General features: G+C 30.4%; 2 protein-coding genes across 3 annotated transcripts in view; both read right to left on the reverse strand.

Annotated features, from left to right (window-relative positions):
• The window catches only part of LOC129907673 (uncharacterized), a 31,653-nt gene that overhangs the window by 1,381 nt on the left and 14,304 nt on the right, over nucleotides 1-15,968 (reverse strand). Inside the window, exons 1-2 of one of the 2 annotated variants that reach the window (XM_055983989.1) lie at nucleotides 622-721; nucleotides 411-560 (exon numbers count right to left, since the gene is read on the reverse strand). The exons of the other annotated variant lie outside the window; for it this stretch is intronic. Of the exons in view, the coding sequence (XP_055839964.1) occupies nucleotides 411-560; nucleotides 622-718 (247 nt within the window). The 5' untranslated portion in view covers nucleotides 719-721. Of the gene's footprint in view, nucleotides 1-410; nucleotides 561-621; nucleotides 722-15,968 lie in introns of those variants that run through there. 2 annotated transcript variants of the gene reach the window in all.
• Nucleotides 4,619-12,767, reverse strand: LOC129907675 (uncharacterized). Its single transcript, XM_055983993.1, has 4 exons — nucleotides 12,425-12,767; nucleotides 12,237-12,359; nucleotides 12,026-12,175; nucleotides 4,619-6,241 (listed from the first exon to the last, which is right to left on the reverse strand). Exons 1-4 carry the CDS (start codon nucleotides 12,708-12,710, stop codon nucleotides 5,850-5,852), a joined length of 951 nt encoding a protein of 316 aa, XP_055839968.1. The 5' UTR covers nucleotides 12,711-12,767; the 3' UTR covers nucleotides 4,619-5,849.

The raw sequence follows: 15,968 nt of genomic DNA on the forward strand, positions 1-15,968 counted from the left end.
AGAGCCAGAATAGACCCCTAATCCAGATGAGTTCCCTAGTGAACTGAATTAGAATCTGTTTTGCAATAACAAACAGGATCTACTTTGGAATTTATTGTTCTATGAAGCGTAAGGCATGAACAAAAAACAAAACACATACTTGGGGGTCATAATACTGTAAGTGCCAAAATTTTGTTTCTAAAATTTTGTATTCAAATATTTAGTTTTCCAAACAAAAATAAATAAAACATTGTTTTTTATAATGAATTTCCCTAAACTCGTTTTTTTTTCCTATTTTTTACGTTAAAGATACAATCAAAGTAGGTATCAAACAGTAAATTCAATGATGTAAAACCTTATACCTAGGAAGCTTAATTAAAAATAACAATCACACAAAGATTTTATTACAATATGAATTACTATTTACTCACAATTTTCATTGAATTCGCAGTTGTAGAACCACTTAGCTGGCGTTTTATAAGGAGAAGCAAATCTAAAATACTTGATATCCACAGGTTTTGGATGAAAATATTTCATAAGAGGTTCTGCATAACCTGGTATATTTACAATCAATTCTCCTTCTGAAAATAAAATCACACATTAATAAGTTCAAACATTTTTACTTTAGTGAATCACTTTTACCATTCGTTTGAATTATTTCAACTGGCATTGGATCAAAAGTCGATAACATGTTGGGAGACTGCTTTGTTTTTAAATACATTCTAGGAAATTTTTTCATAATCGATGACACTTCATTACTAAGAACTGTAAAATTATAAGAACAGTTGAATTTACATTGAAAATGTACCCAGGATTCAATTAGAAAACTTAAATACGTTACTGATTTCATAACAAACATCTTGACAAAGTGGTTTATGTGTAAGCTGTATGTTGGAAACGTTGCTAGCCATTAAGTAAAATTTTAAATTTAATCGTTCGTTGTCTTTTTTCAAATTGTTTTTCTTAGAATTAACTTCGAAGTGTTCTTTGAACTCATTATGTGTATCATCTAAATAGAACACTTCGCAATTTTCCAATTCTGCCAAGCTTATGTTGTATTTATTTGCACTACAAATTTGACTGAGAAAAGCAATAATTATTGCTAATAAAAATAACTGATTTTTAATGTTCATCTTTTAAACCGCGACACGATCTTGACTAAATTGCGACTGATCTTGAATGGCTACTTTCGAATTGGACTAACATTTGGTTTTGCAAGACCTTCCTACAGATATGAAATTTAATTTCATGTTCTCTTGATAATAATAAATAAAATATTCTTTGGGGTTATTTGCGGTCAACTAATAATCTACATACAATGTAGATTATGATGTTTCGAATGATAGTTTTTTTTTTTTTGACATTGATAGTCTTCCAATGTCATTCAGTTAAAATTGTTTCTATACTTGTTGCTATTTACTACTAAATAAGTAGATTCGATTTATTACCAGAGCCGGCTTTTTATTGGCAAACAGGCTCCTTGAACATTTCACTCGCAACTCACTCCTTAAAATTTTGGTATCCTATTTATCAAAATTTGGTTGTTTTATTCTAGAACTTGATGGTGATCAGTGAGCATAGAATACAGTATATATCAACAAAATGAAAAACAAATAATTATACTTGAAGACTAAAAAGCAAAAATTATCTGAAAATTAAAAAAAAAAATTATTTGCATCTTTTTGCCATCTGAGACATTTCTAAATAGAGAATATTTTACTCTTGAACCTTTAAGAAAAGAGAACAAAAAAGAGAATATTTTATTAAAAAAATTATAAAAAATAGATAAGAAATCTGAATTTCTTCTGCAATAAACTTTATAGCAATACAAAATTTTTCTTCTTAAAAAGTTGAAATATAAGCAAGGACTTTGAACACAGAACAAAAAGGACGTTCATTCAATATGAATAACTTTTCCAAGAAATTATATGCAATATAAACGTCTTGTACATGTAAATTTGTACATCTCCTCAAATATTATTATATCAGCTACATTCCTGTTCAAGATCTCCAAAGAAATTAATAATAGCTGAACATATTGAAATCTTGACATTGTCAACCAAAAATATTTGGATTGAAGGAAACTGAAGAAATTATACCTAATCTGGCATCCATCCATTGAAAGTAAAAAAAAAAGAAAAAAAAAACATCGCATCTTTACACCAAACGAATTTAGAAAAACCTTGAACATTTGGAATTTCCGAATCATTTGGCTGTCTTAAAAAAAAGTGATAACAACTGATAACTGAAGCAAATCAAAACTAAGTTTCAACCGTTTGGCTTAAAACTTTGAAGATTATATAAAATTAAGTCCAATAATTCGGATTGAGGCACAAGTAAATGTAGGTAAAGGAACTAAATATTTAATAACAATTAAATAAAACAAATTAACAAAATTAAACATTATTAAATTACCTAAATCAACAATTCTGTCGGCTTTGGGATCTGTGACCCAACTTATTAAATAATTAAACAGCAATTGAAAAATAATTTAAAATAACAAAATACCGATATTTGAAAAGTAAGTAAATAAGTATCAGAAATGAATATCGTAAGTGTTTTAGCAAAGTATTGAAAAGGCAAAGTAACCATAATGGTGATTAAGTTTGTCTGATAGATGGCAACAAACTTACATACATAGGGTAAAAGCGGGTGAGATGGCGAACTTTGAATATCTTGTACATTTTTTGCTCTAAAAATTTATGAAAAATATTTTTAGCTTTCTTTAAATATTTTAAATCGAAGTAGCCAGAATTTCAAAGCAAATCATGTGATGATTTTTTTCGAATTTTTTTTTGGCTCTTTTTTTTGTTCCGATATTTTGTGAGTCGTTAGGATCTCAGATGCCCTTGATATCCCAATACATACAAGAGAGTATAAGTTATACATTACCTACATGTAAAATTTGAGCTCTTGTTCTATCTGCTTATTATGGGTGCTTACGAACAGGAATTATGCGAAAAAAGGTCGGATGGCGCAGTTTTATGCAGGTGAAATGGCGCATTCCGTACTAGAATTTTTCTTGAGTATAGTTTTAGCATGTGCCATATCACCCTCAAAATATTTTTTTTAAGTAATTCAGCCAAGTTCAAGTTTTCTTTAAACACAATTTATCAATCTTTTATATGGCATGCATTGGTGCTTGACTCCTAAACATCGTTCAACCATTTGGAAATGAATGTGGCAATAGAAACCTAAAACAAACTCATGCACCATCTCACCCACCCTATAGGGGGAGATGGGTTTTTTTTTAAACTTTTTTGCTAAATTAATTTAAAAATATAAATTAAAAAGATAAAATTCTGTAAAACAAATAATACATTGGATATTGAATATAGAAATTTAAAATGTGGTTTACTTTAAAAAATATGCCAAAAACAAAAGAGGTATGCCATCTCACCCGCTTTTACCCTATGTTTTTTTATATTCACAATGCTCATTCGACTTAGACAGTTGCGTCTATAAATGATTTTTGTTGGAGGATCTTAACAGAGATTTTCAATTTCTTCGACTTTAACATTAACATGGATCATGGATGGTATCTATTGAAATTTCAATAATTATTTCTTGTAATTTAAAAGTACGATATTGTTCGCATTACACTGAAAAAATTTTAACTATAACCGTTTCAGCCGTTTTTGAGAAAAGTAAGTTTTTTGCAGCACCCCAAAAACCTCCAGAAAAGTATGTTTTGGTTCTTGTGCCAAAAAAAAAGTTAAATTTGGTTGACCAGTGCTATTTTTGAGCCAAAGACATATTTGGAGGTTTCACAGCTGAAACGGACCAAGTCAAAAAAAGAAAATAAAATCCAAATCTAGTGTCTTAATCTGTTCAAGGTTTGATTCTACTAACGTCTTTCATTAGTTTGATCCAAAAGTGTTTCTATTCAAATTGTCATTTGTTCGAAAAAAAATCTTCACCATAAGATTCAATGGAAACGTATTTACTTTGACTCGTTATATCTCCTAATTCACTTTTTGTGACTTGGTTCACTTCAGCTCTTAGCCCTCCATTTAATCTTAAGATATCTCAAGTAATAAAACAGCCAAAATGACGTTTTTTGTCATAATAACGGTTATATCTCAAGAACGGAGGCCAATCAAACTTTTCTGGCTTTGGATTCGAGTTCAGATTTCCAAAAACCTTTAGAAAAGTATTAATTGGTTCTTGTGGCAAAAACCTTGTTGACCAGTGTAATTGAACATTGAAGGAAATAAATTTTGTTATTTAGTTAATAAACAAAGCATAAAATATTCGACCTTATAATTATTATCTTTACAAATGTGAAAGTTATCCACTAATTTATGAACGTTGAGCCGTGTATGTAACGGTACACGTTCTGCAGACACAATTGAAACTAAATAAACACCTTAAAGCTTCTTAAAATCGATGAACAGCAGGTGATTACTTAAGAGCCATCAATTACTTAAGACTTTTGATTCCGTTTTTTGGGAAAAATCTCATCTTTAGTGGGAATGTGTTGCAAGCTACCGAGAATTTGTTGCTTAGTGCAAGTCATAAAGTATTATTTGCCCATTTTCGTGCATTTTTATAAGTGGTATGATATGATGACCTTTAATTCGTCAGACACTGTTATCGTACATAACCTAACCATGGGAAAATAATACAAATTCAAAAATACCATTTGGAAATTCTTAACAAAACATATTTATTTAATTAATTTACGAGAATTGAATCGATTCGTACACAAACAAACAAAAATTAAACATAACAAAACTTTCCAAGTTTCGGAGAAGAAAAAAATTAAAATGACCGGAGAAGTTTTTCCTTCAAATACCATCTATTTCAGGGTCTATGACAATTAGGGTCTCCGTTATTTCCAAAAGTGATGTTTTCGGGGGAGACACTCCCTAGATCGAAAGTTTAGGACCTAAGTAAGATTAATTTAGTAGAAAAAAAAAAGTATTTTTTCACGTCATTAACCCGTGCCTCTAGGGTCCTACTTTCCTTATACAAATTTGTAACTTTTACATAAAATTTTTTTTCTCTTGAGTTAAATCATATATTCTTAAAATGTTTGTTGATTCTGGTTGGAAAATAGTTTCATTAAAAGATCACATTAAAAATTTCCCGTTAAAAATTGTTTTCATATTTGAATCATTTATTTGCAAAACATGATAAGTCCACTTTTTTTCAAAATTCGTTTTTTTGACTAAATTTGTACTCCAGGGATGACCACGTCTGTCTTTAAAATATCAACTATCTACTCCATCTATATCCGATTTTACAGCTACGCGAAATATTTTTTTAGTATCAAAAACAGAATAAGTCCCGGACTTATCATCTTTTGAAAATAAACAACAGTTTCTTTTTGTGTAAATGGTATATTAGATTAATGGCTGAAAATCTTAAGTTTAAAGCTACTTTAAAGTTAAATTAGCAGTCCGGACATTGTATTTTATTCTCAAATACAATTGTTTGATAGACTGGGGCTAAAAGCAAAATTGCATATCCATTTAAAAACTAATTTCACATCCGTTTATTTTCAAAGTATGATAAGTCCAAAAGCGTTTTTATTTTTTATCTTTTGAGCTATCGCTCCAAAAATTAAAAACGAAACGGTATTTTGTAGCTAGGCAAGAGTTCTACAGAATATATTTTTTATAAATTTTTCTACGCATATCAAAAGAAAATAGAACGTTTTTTTCTTCTCCTGAAAAATTTAAAATCATGGACTTATCATGTTTTGCAAATAAATGATTCATTTTATTTCGATTTTTGAATGAATTGTATGACCCTAGAGGCACGGGTTTCTTAGATCCCAAACTTTCGTTCTAGGGGGTGTTTCCCCCGAAAACAACACTTTGGGAAATAACGGACACCCTAATAACCATGAATACGAAGATTCTTCAATATCCAATCCGTTCATCTATTCTCTGCTGGTTTTTTGTTGTTGTTGTTTCCGGGTTCTTGATTTGTTGAATTAAGTCAATAACTCCTGCTTGAAACTTTATTACTTGATTGTCATCAAAATTGTTCAGTGTTGGAACTATGCTATGAAAAAATGTTTTATGTCTGTTAAAGACTCCAGACCAAAAAACATCCATCAACTGTTTCGTATTAGGATCTGTTGCCGATAACTTTGAAGTAAATAATAATAACTGATCTTCATTGTTTTTTTCTTTGGAGTTCGTTTGTTTTTTAACACCATCTTCTTGTTTAAATTCGCCAACTGCTCCTGAATTAATACTGCTGACATTTTTAGCTTCACAATCACACATCTTTTGGGCCTCTTTGTTGGCTGAAATGGAAGACACACATATTATGTATATAAGGTATTTATATATGCGAAACACTGAACTAGAGACAATTTTTATATAACGTTAATTTCAAACTTCGCCTTGGTAACAGAAATGTGTAAATTAAGACTCTATTGAGGCAAAGAGCCATAATAGACCCCTAATCCAGATGAGTTCCCTAGTGAATTGCCTTAGAATCTGTTTTGCAATAACAAACCAAAAAAAAAAAAAACATGCTGATGGTCGTTCTGAACAGGATCTAGGTACTTTGGATTTAATTGTTTTATGAAGTCTAAGGCATAAACAAAACACATACTTTGGGGTCATAAAACTGTACCTGAGTGCGAAAATGTTTTTTCTAAAATTTCGTATTCTAGACTTTAGTTTTACAAGGAAAAAAAGAAAACATTGTTTTTATAATAAAAAAAAAAAAAAAACAGATAATGGAAAAGAGAAAATTTTTAAATTTTTATTGCAAATTTTGACACATTTAAGGTTATTTTAAAAACCAGAATTATGGAAAAGCTGAATAATTATGGAATACAAAATTATGTTATGAAGAGTTTTTGATTGATATTAAGAATTTTATGTTTGACATAATTTTAAAATATGTACAGAATACCCGATCTCCATAAAAATATAATATTATTTATAACATATTAAAAATATTTACTTCTGCACCATTTCTATACAATTTTTACTGAACTCGAGATAACAATTAGACATGACATTACGATAATGGAGAGTTCCAAAAAAGTGGGTTCGGCAATTCTGTATGTCTCTATCCGCCCTTCTGTCTGTCTGTATGTAGGTACCTCAAGCTACAGCCTAAATTTCCGAAGCGATTATCTTCAAACTTGGCAGTAAACAGTTTTCAGTGAGACCCTAGAGGACAAATTAATGTTTTTTTTAAGCAGCAGACGGTCACGGTACCTGTCTTATAACGGAAATACAAAAGTTATTTTTATTCAAAATCGACTCTAACGATTAGGGCCAAATAGGGCCATCTTATGAAATGAAAGAAAATATTTTTTGCACCGTTCTTAACGGTGCCTGCCATAGAACGGTTTTTTTTTCATTTATGAATTTCTCGTAGATGACTAAACCAATTTCAATTAAAATTTTTATACAAGGACATTGAGGTAATGGTTGTATAAAAATTTCTTTAAAATTAGATAAAATCACATTTTTTGGATTTTTAAAAAATATTTCAAAACTTTTTTTTTTTTGAAAAATCAATTTTGTATCAAAACTTCGTTTTTATGTGTTGAATAATATTTTCTTAAAAATGGCATAGGTTCCAACTTTTTTTTTCAAAAATATAAGAACATTTTTATACATACAAAATTATTTTTTTGAATAACGGCTATAACGATTTCCAATTTTTTTTTCTAAAAATTCTTTTTTATGCAAGAAATCAAATGGCATACTTGGTTCTGTGTAAAAAATCACGTAAAACGAGTGTAATTAATAATAAAAAGAGATTTTATTTTTTTTTTATATTATGTAGGTACCTACCTACATTAGACTGATTCAAAATAAAATTTTTTTTTTTGTTCAAAGCATTGTTGAAAATATTGTTGGAAATGACGAAAAAAAAATACTGTAAAAGTTTCAGCCCTTAATGTTAACATTTAGTACCGCCGCCGCATCGCAAATTTCTATTTCCCATACGATTTGTATGGGAAAGATTGTGTATTTGTGTTTAGAATTTTTTATTTTTTTAATGGTTCATCCAAAAGGCTTGCAAAATCATTTTCTTTTATAAAATTGTCCGCTCTACAAAAAAGCTCTTATTAATTTTTTTGATTTACCCCCGCGCACACTGGTCGATTTTGTACATCGTAGCTGGTCAAAAGTCTAAAAAAAAAGTTGTTGTCAACATAAAAAAATACCGTTAGGCCGAAAGTAAATATTCTTAAACACCAAAAAACAACAAAAAAAAATTTTTGATTCCGTTATTTTATTCATGGGAAGCATCTCAATGTAATCATGTTTACAAAGTGATAGTTTATGATAAAAGTGAGTAATTGAGTTGAACAAAAAAATGCCAGAAAATGCTAGTGGTATGTATTTTTAAATTCAGTTTGTTTTTTTTGTAAAAAAAAGTCGGATTCAATTTCTATTAACTGAATGTTGTAAGGCATTTTTTTGATAGTTTTCAAATGTTTGTTTTTTTCTTCTTGGACGATTAAAAAAAGTGCCGAAGAGTGCCATCGTGAATTTTTTATATTTTGTAGTTTGAATCATTACCTTTAATTTGATGCTAAAATTAAGTGCCGAAAACCGCCGCAAACTATTTTTTTCGTCTCTGTCAGGTACCAATCCGCTGTTTTTAAGGTGATCATTTTTTTTACGGAAGGAATTTGTTTGAGATTGTCTAGCTTGTAGAGCACGAACTGTTATGTGTGATATATGAAATGAAAGGTTATATTATCTCTTTTCAAAATAAAAATAAATCAAATTTAAAAATGCTCTATGTAAAAAGATATTACTTGTCAAAAAAAGACCATCTTTTTACCGTTATCTCAAAAATGTGACTATGAAAATGATTGAAATTTTGCACAAATATAGTCCTGGCTTTAATCTATATTTCCTGTTAATTTTGATTAATATATCTATCAAAACGAAAAAGATATAAATAAAAAATGGTAAAAAGGGCTCGAAAACGGTCAAAAATTTAGGAAAAAGAAATATTTTTTCCCATTAAAAATATCTCGGGCAATAAAAAAGATATCAGAAAGATTTAAACAGGCATTGAAAGATGGAAAACAGTTCTTATAGAAACCGTAATTAAATATGTTCAAACAATTTTCCTTATATAAAAGAATAAGGTCCGAAGTACCCAAAAAAAAACGTTTTTTTGCATCGTCTAACGGTAATATTTCAAAAACGGGAGCTGATCAATTTTTTTTAACTTCGGATTCAAGTTCAGGACACCGAAAACCTTCAGAAAAGTAAATTTTTGTTCTGGCAACAAAACCCTTGTAAACCAGTGTAATAGTTCTAGCTGTATATTGATAATGAATATAGCAGCTAAGGTGAAAAAACTGCTAACAGGCACGGGAAGAACGGGAGACCAGGTTTCATCGATTTGTGAGACCTTATCACATTAAAAATAATATTCAAAGCCAATAAGACATAAAAAAGAATTAAGTCCACCTAGTGACTCAAAATCGACCACTGTGCCGCGTTTCGAAGTTATTCAACTTTAAAATATAAAAAGTAATTTTTTCTCATTTTTTTCCGATTTTTTGACGAAACTATTAGGTTTTTCAAAAAATTTGGCAAAATTTTCGAATATTTGTATTCTATGCTGTGTTTTGGTTTCACTGATCCTTTTATATAACTCTAAAACCCCTAGAAATAGACATTTGCGATGCGGCGGTACTAAATGTTAACATTAAGGGCTGAAACTTTTACAGTATTTTTTTTTCGTCATTTCCAACAATATTTTCAACAATGCTTTGAACAAAAGAAAAAAAATTTTTTTTGAATCAGTCTAATGTACATATCTACTTGAAATTCCTTAAAATAATCAAATTTTAAATTTCCTTAATTTTGTTCAATGGAAAGCTTTATAATAAGAGTTACTTTTACCATAAGAGCAAGTACGTGCGACCCAGTCGTGCTTTTTATTTTTATAGGGGAAGTTAGGGCAAGACCGTTTTTGTACTATGTTGCATGAAAAAAAAGTTAAATAGGTGCCTTTTGGTATGATCGATCACGTCTGTAAGTTTAAGCAAGTTTGGTTGCGACGCCGAAGAGTTACGGTAAATTTTGTGATTTTTCATCAAAATGCTATCGTTCATTTGAAAAGTCAGTGGTATTTTTGACGCTGAAAAAATTGAAATTTTTAACTTTTCTTTTTTTATAATAGAAAGTGAATATTCAAGAGTCCTTTATGACTCTTGACTTAAAAAAAAACCACAACAGCATACATGATATGACTGGGGCAAGACCGCCCATGGCCGAAATTGGAGGCTCTGGTAGATTAAAAAAAGTGAAAAAAGAAGGTAACCGTTAAATCTTCCAAAAAGCTAAGCGACAGGCGCCAAATAACAATATAAGTGATGATTCTGAGAAAGAGGACTTTGCAGACAGTATTTTGTACCTTCTACCTGCAACTGTTTTCTGGACCCAATTGTTGGATTAAGCTCAAAATGTGTACCAAAAGGTACCACGAAGCTTATGCTGGAATGAGAACAATTGAAAATATAGCATAAGTAGGTATGTTATTATTGCAAACACACTGCATTTAAAACGAAAGAAACGGTCTTTCTACCAACAAAATTCGTTCTTTCTACCCCCATGTGGGGGCAAGACCGTTTTTTATTAGATATTTTTTCAAAACATTGTCTATCTTTTGTTCATTATTTTTTATTTTTTTTAATAATTAGATTTCCTACAATAAACAATTAACTAAATGAATAAATACTTTATTTTAATTAAAAGTTGTTTTTTTATTGGTTTTTAAGACATTCAAACACTAAAGGGACGGTCTCGTCTTGCCCCCACTTCCCCTATAGATAGATGAAAAATAATTAAAGGGAAATAAATATGCATACATTCTTAGTATTGAATTTGTTATAGGATTTTTGGTTAATGCTCTGTATGAAGTTATTTCTTAAGAAAATAAAGGGCGGGAATTTCCCTTAACTCGTTTTTTTTTACTATTCTCTTTCCTTTCTTACACTTTTTGAAAAATCGATTTTTCTCGGGCTTAAAAACTATTTCAACTGTAAGATTTGGCTCCTTAAAGTAACTTCTCATGTGTAAGGATTTCGTTCTAGTATTAAAAAGAAAGACGCAAAAGGTATTCATGCTAAGATTTTACAAAAAATGACATATTTACAATCTACAACACACAAATATTTAAAAATAAAATGCACGACTGGGTCGCACGAACTTGTTCTTTGAGTTCAAGTTGCTTAAATTTTTAAGACTTTTTATATAGAAATTTGGAAAAAAAAATAAAATTCGTTTTAAAAAAAAAATATATTAAAATCTGAAATTAAATTGCCCTCCAAAACAAGTATGCAGTTCTGATTGATATATTAACATGCATTTTTTAGAAAAAAAATTTTCAAAATCGTTAGAGCCGTTTTTTTAAAAACTAATTTTTTATAAATAATTTTTTGGAAAAAAAGTTTTAAAATAAAATTGGTATGCCATTTTGTAGAAATCACTAATCAACATCTAAAAACAAAATTTCAAAAAAATTCAATGTCCCGTTTTCGAAAATTTGATTTTTCGAAAAAAAATTTTCAAATTTTTTTTTTAAATCCAAAAATTATTTTTTTCAAAATTTTATTTTGAAAAAAAAAAACGGTTCTATGGCAGGTACCGTTAATAATGATTTTCAAAAAAAAATTTTTTTCATCGGAAGATAGACCTTAGCTTAAAACTTACATTTGAATTTTTTAAACAAAATCGTTAGAGCCGTTTTCGAGATATTTCAATTTTAAATTATAAAACATCCGTTTAGGCTGCAGCTCCTTATAGAGACAGACAGACAGACTGAAAGACAGACAGACTGACAGACTTCCGGGACCCACTTTTCTGGCATTGTCTACCATCGTAATGTCATGGAAAAATGTTATTTCAACTTTTTTTTTGTACAAATGCATAACTTGATATATAGTACCTATTTCATGCCATTGTTCTTTTTTCCTTTTTTATACTCTGTTTTTATACAATTCTTATATTTTTTTGAATAAAGAATTAATAATAATAATATATAGTACCTATATCGCAAGTAAACATATGAATCACTATTTACTCACAATTTCCATCGAATTGGCAGTTGTAGAACCACTTAGCTGGGGTCTTACGATGAGAAGCAAATTTAAAATACTTGATATCCACAGGATTTCTATCCAAATATTTCATAAGAGGTTCTGCATAACCTGGTACATTTACAATCAACTCTCCATCTGAAAATAAAATCACACATTTATAAGTTCAAACATTTTTATTTAAGTCAACTATTTGTACCATTCCTTTGAATTATTTCAACTGGCATTGGATCAAAAGTCGATAACATGTTGGGAGACGTCTTATTTTCTGCATAAAACTGAGGATATTTTGTCACAATTGACGACTTAAAATCACGAAGAACTTTAAAGTTATATGATAAGTTGAATTTATTTTGAAAATGTTGCCAGAAAACTTAAATACGTTACCGATTTCATAACAATGACCATCACAAAATGTATTATTTGAAAGCAATATGTTGGAAGTGTTGCTAGCCATTAAGTAAAATCTCAAATGCAATCGTTCGTTGTCTTTTTTCAAATTGTTTTTCACAGAATTAACTTCGAAGAAATCTATGAATTTACCATGTGTACCATCTAAATAGTACACTTCACATTTTTCCAATTCTCCCAAGCTTATGTTGTATTTACTTGCACTACAAATCTGACTGAGAATAGCAATAGTTATTGCCAAGAACTGATTTTTAATGTTCATCTTTTTAACCGCGACACGATCTTGACTAAAATGAGACTGATCTTGAATGGCTACTTTCGAATTGGACTAACATTAAGTTTTTCAACAGATATGAAATTTAATTTCATATTCTATTGATAAGTAAAATATTCTGTAGGTCAAGTTGCTATATGTATAAATAAACGTAGTGTCAATCAAATTGATTTTGACGTTTTGAATGACAGTCTTCTTTGTTTTCTGATTAAAATTGTGTTCTTATGTATTTCTATTCTCTATTCCATTCTCCACTGAAAAATTCAATTTTTTCATTACAGTACAGTATAAATGCAGTATAAAAACAGATTTTAAAGTTTTAATGAAGGTCACATGATTTATCTGCCAATAGATTTATTATAAAGCAGAGGCAGGGGAAAGGCTTAAATTGGGGCCATTTTTGGGGTGAAAAATATACATAATGGGCCTTATCAATAACACTGTGCAAGTTTTTTCAAATTTTTTGAAGTTATACTTCTTATGGGAGGGTGGGTATGAAAATTTACTTTTTGACAAGAATGTCAAAGGGATTATGACGCGATCACCCTGGGTAGCAGGGCTGTCGTTTCACCTTTATAGTAGGCAGTACTTTAGTATTTAAAAATGCAGTACGCCGCAGTACGGCAAACATAAAACACACAACACGTTGCAAGTTACATGTTTCATGTGGCAAGTTGCATGTGGCAAGTCGTATGCGGCAAGTTGCATGTGGCAAGTTGCATGTGGCAAGTTGTATGTGGCAAGTTGCATGTGGCAAGTTACATGTGTCAAGTTGCATGTGGCAAGTTGCATGTGGTAATTTCCATGTGGCAAGTTGCCAGGGTTGCAAAAAGCTCACATTTCAGCTCAGCTCACAGCTCAGCTCAAATTTGAGCTAGGTACCATAGCTTAGCTCATTTGAGCTGAGTTGAAAGTGAGCTGAGCTGAAAGTGAGCGCCCCAACTTCCAACGCCTATATCTCGGAATTTTGAAAAAAAATGAAAAAAATTTTTTTGATGCCAAAAGGTAGCGGGGACTCTAACCTACATTTGGGTACAACTCTCATCCCTGTAGGTCCACGCGTTCTCAAACCGGGAGAACTTAAAAGTAAAAAAAAAAATAGGCACGATTCTGAAAAAATAGGCATGATGTGGCGGTTTAACATGGAAGGCGATTTTTTAAAAATCTGACAATGTGCAAAGCGTAGGCCCATGACACAAGCTATCATTTGGCATCACTCCCAAAAATTACCCTCAAGCGGTTTAGCTTCCAGGAGCGTTTAAAGATTCGGGGATTTTTCGAAAAAAAAATTTACCCCAACTTTCAAAACCGATTTTCTCGGAATTTTAAAAAAAGTCGAAAAACCGGATTATACCACTATCGGGTAGCTGAGAATATAAGCTTTCATATGGCACCACTCCCCTGTCTCTAGATCAAAGCGTTCCAACGCCTATATCTCGGAATTTTGAAAAAAAATGAAAAAAATTTGTTTGATGCCAAAAGGTAGTGGGGACTCTAACCTACATTTGGGTACAACTCTCATCCCTGTAGGTCCACGCGTTCTCAAACCGGGAGAGCTTAAAAGTAAAAAAAAAATAGGCACGATTCTGAAAAAAATAGGCATGATGTGGCGGTTTAATATGGAAGGCGATTTTTTAAAAATCTGACAATGTGCAAAGTGTAGGCCCATGACACAAGCTATCATTTGGCATCACTCCCAAAAATTACTCTCAAGCGGTTTAGCTTCCAGGAGCGTTTAAAGATTCGGGGATTTTTCGAAAAAAAAAATTTACCCCAACTTTCAAAACCGATTTTCTCGGAATTTTAAAAAAAGTCGAAAAACCGGATTGTACCGGAATTTTTTTTATGATAAAAAAAGAAATATTTTACTAAAAAAATAGAAATATATTTACTATCAAAAACACCAAGAGAAAAGATCACGAACAATTATCTGTCTTATTTATAAAAATATCTATGTGTTAAAATAATTCCATTAATAACTAGAAACAAACAACTTAAGCTATGGTGTTTTATAAAAGTTTAAAATATCTTCATATTTTATTATACTTTCCAAATAAAAATCAATGTATCCTCTCACCCATCACAGCTCAGCTCAGCTCACTTTACCTTAGCTCACCCAACAGCTCAGCTCAGCTCACCGATAGCTCAGCTCACCCAACAGCTCAGCTCAACCATCAGCTCAGCTCACTTTCAGCTTAGCTCAAATGAGCTGAGCTATGGTACATAGCTCAAAAGTGAGCTAGCTCAAAATTTGAGCTGAGCTGCGAGCTGAGCTCAGCTCACTTTTGAGCTTTGTAGCAACCCTGCAAGTTGCATATTGCTACTACTAGTGCTGAAGCACACACAATCCTCATAAAATTACCATATAGCATATTTTATGCGCAATTTGTTTACTTTCGTTAAGCATATACCGTACGTTCTGAACCGCACAACATGAGTAAATTTCACAGATTAAATTGAAAACTACATGGACGCAAGGAGGATGTAAGAATTAATTTATTGTTCACTTGATAAAAATGTAAAAAAACGAAGTGTGGATTAATTAATTTAATAATAGAAATTAAAAATATCAAATGAAATTCATTTACATATACTGAATGAGAAGTATAACTTCAGTCGCGTGTACATGTGTACACAAACTCTTTTTTTTTTTTGAGACAAGTGCGCTGTTGACTGTTTCCCCCTATTTCGGACCTGAGTAATCGATTGGCATCATTAGTTTTTCGATTTATCGGTACGACATCGAACAAAATTTTTGTCGGAAGTTTTTTGTCAATAAATTTTAAGCCTTTTGCCCTTTTTTAAGTCTTTTTTCTTTTTTATATTGCTATTTTTTCTGCTCAAACGTTATTTACTACCAGCATAAAGGCAAATAAACAATTTTATGCAATTTATTTAACAATTTAGCAAGTTTTTGTTGAAAAAATTCAAGAAATTTGGATTTTTTTGCGTTGTTATGTTTTAGTGGAGTTTCTAAAGCAAATTACAGATCCAATTTTGATAATTTCTCTTCTTAAACATCGGTAATAAAAAATACTTTGAAGTCTATGTGTTAAAATTTGCCGGTGTTACCGTTTTCTTTTTAAACTAAAAATAAATTTTTTTTTCAAAACTTTTTTTTTTTGAATTTCATAAATAAAATGATGAATAAAGATTATTTAGATTATTTACAGAAAACAATTATATGGGAGTGAAGGATAAGATTAAATCGTTTAGGCGGTAGAAGCAATTTCCTCACAAATCGGC

Source organism: Episyrphus balteatus, chromosome 1, assembly GCF_945859705.1.
Source record: "Episyrphus balteatus chromosome 1, idEpiBalt1.1, whole genome shotgun sequence".
NCBI classification, from domain to species: Eukaryota; Metazoa; Arthropoda; class Insecta; order Diptera; family Syrphidae; genus Episyrphus; species Episyrphus balteatus.

What these genes read in the sequence shown, in the direction of transcription:
- LOC129907675 (XM_055983993.1), bottom strand. Translation starts at nt 12,710, where the DNA reads ATGAACATTAAAAATCAGTTCTTGGCAATAACTATTGCTATTCTCAGT. An exon ending in TGGTCATTGTTATGAAATCG is followed by an intron (nt 12,360 to 12,424) that starts GTAACGTATTTA and finishes ATAACTTTAAAG; the next exon opens with TTCTTCGTGATTTTAAGTCG. An exon ending in TGAAATAATTCAAAGGAATG is followed by an intron (nt 12,176 to 12,236) that starts GTACAAATAGTT and finishes TTTTATTTTCAG; the next exon opens with ATGGAGAGTTGATTGTAAAT.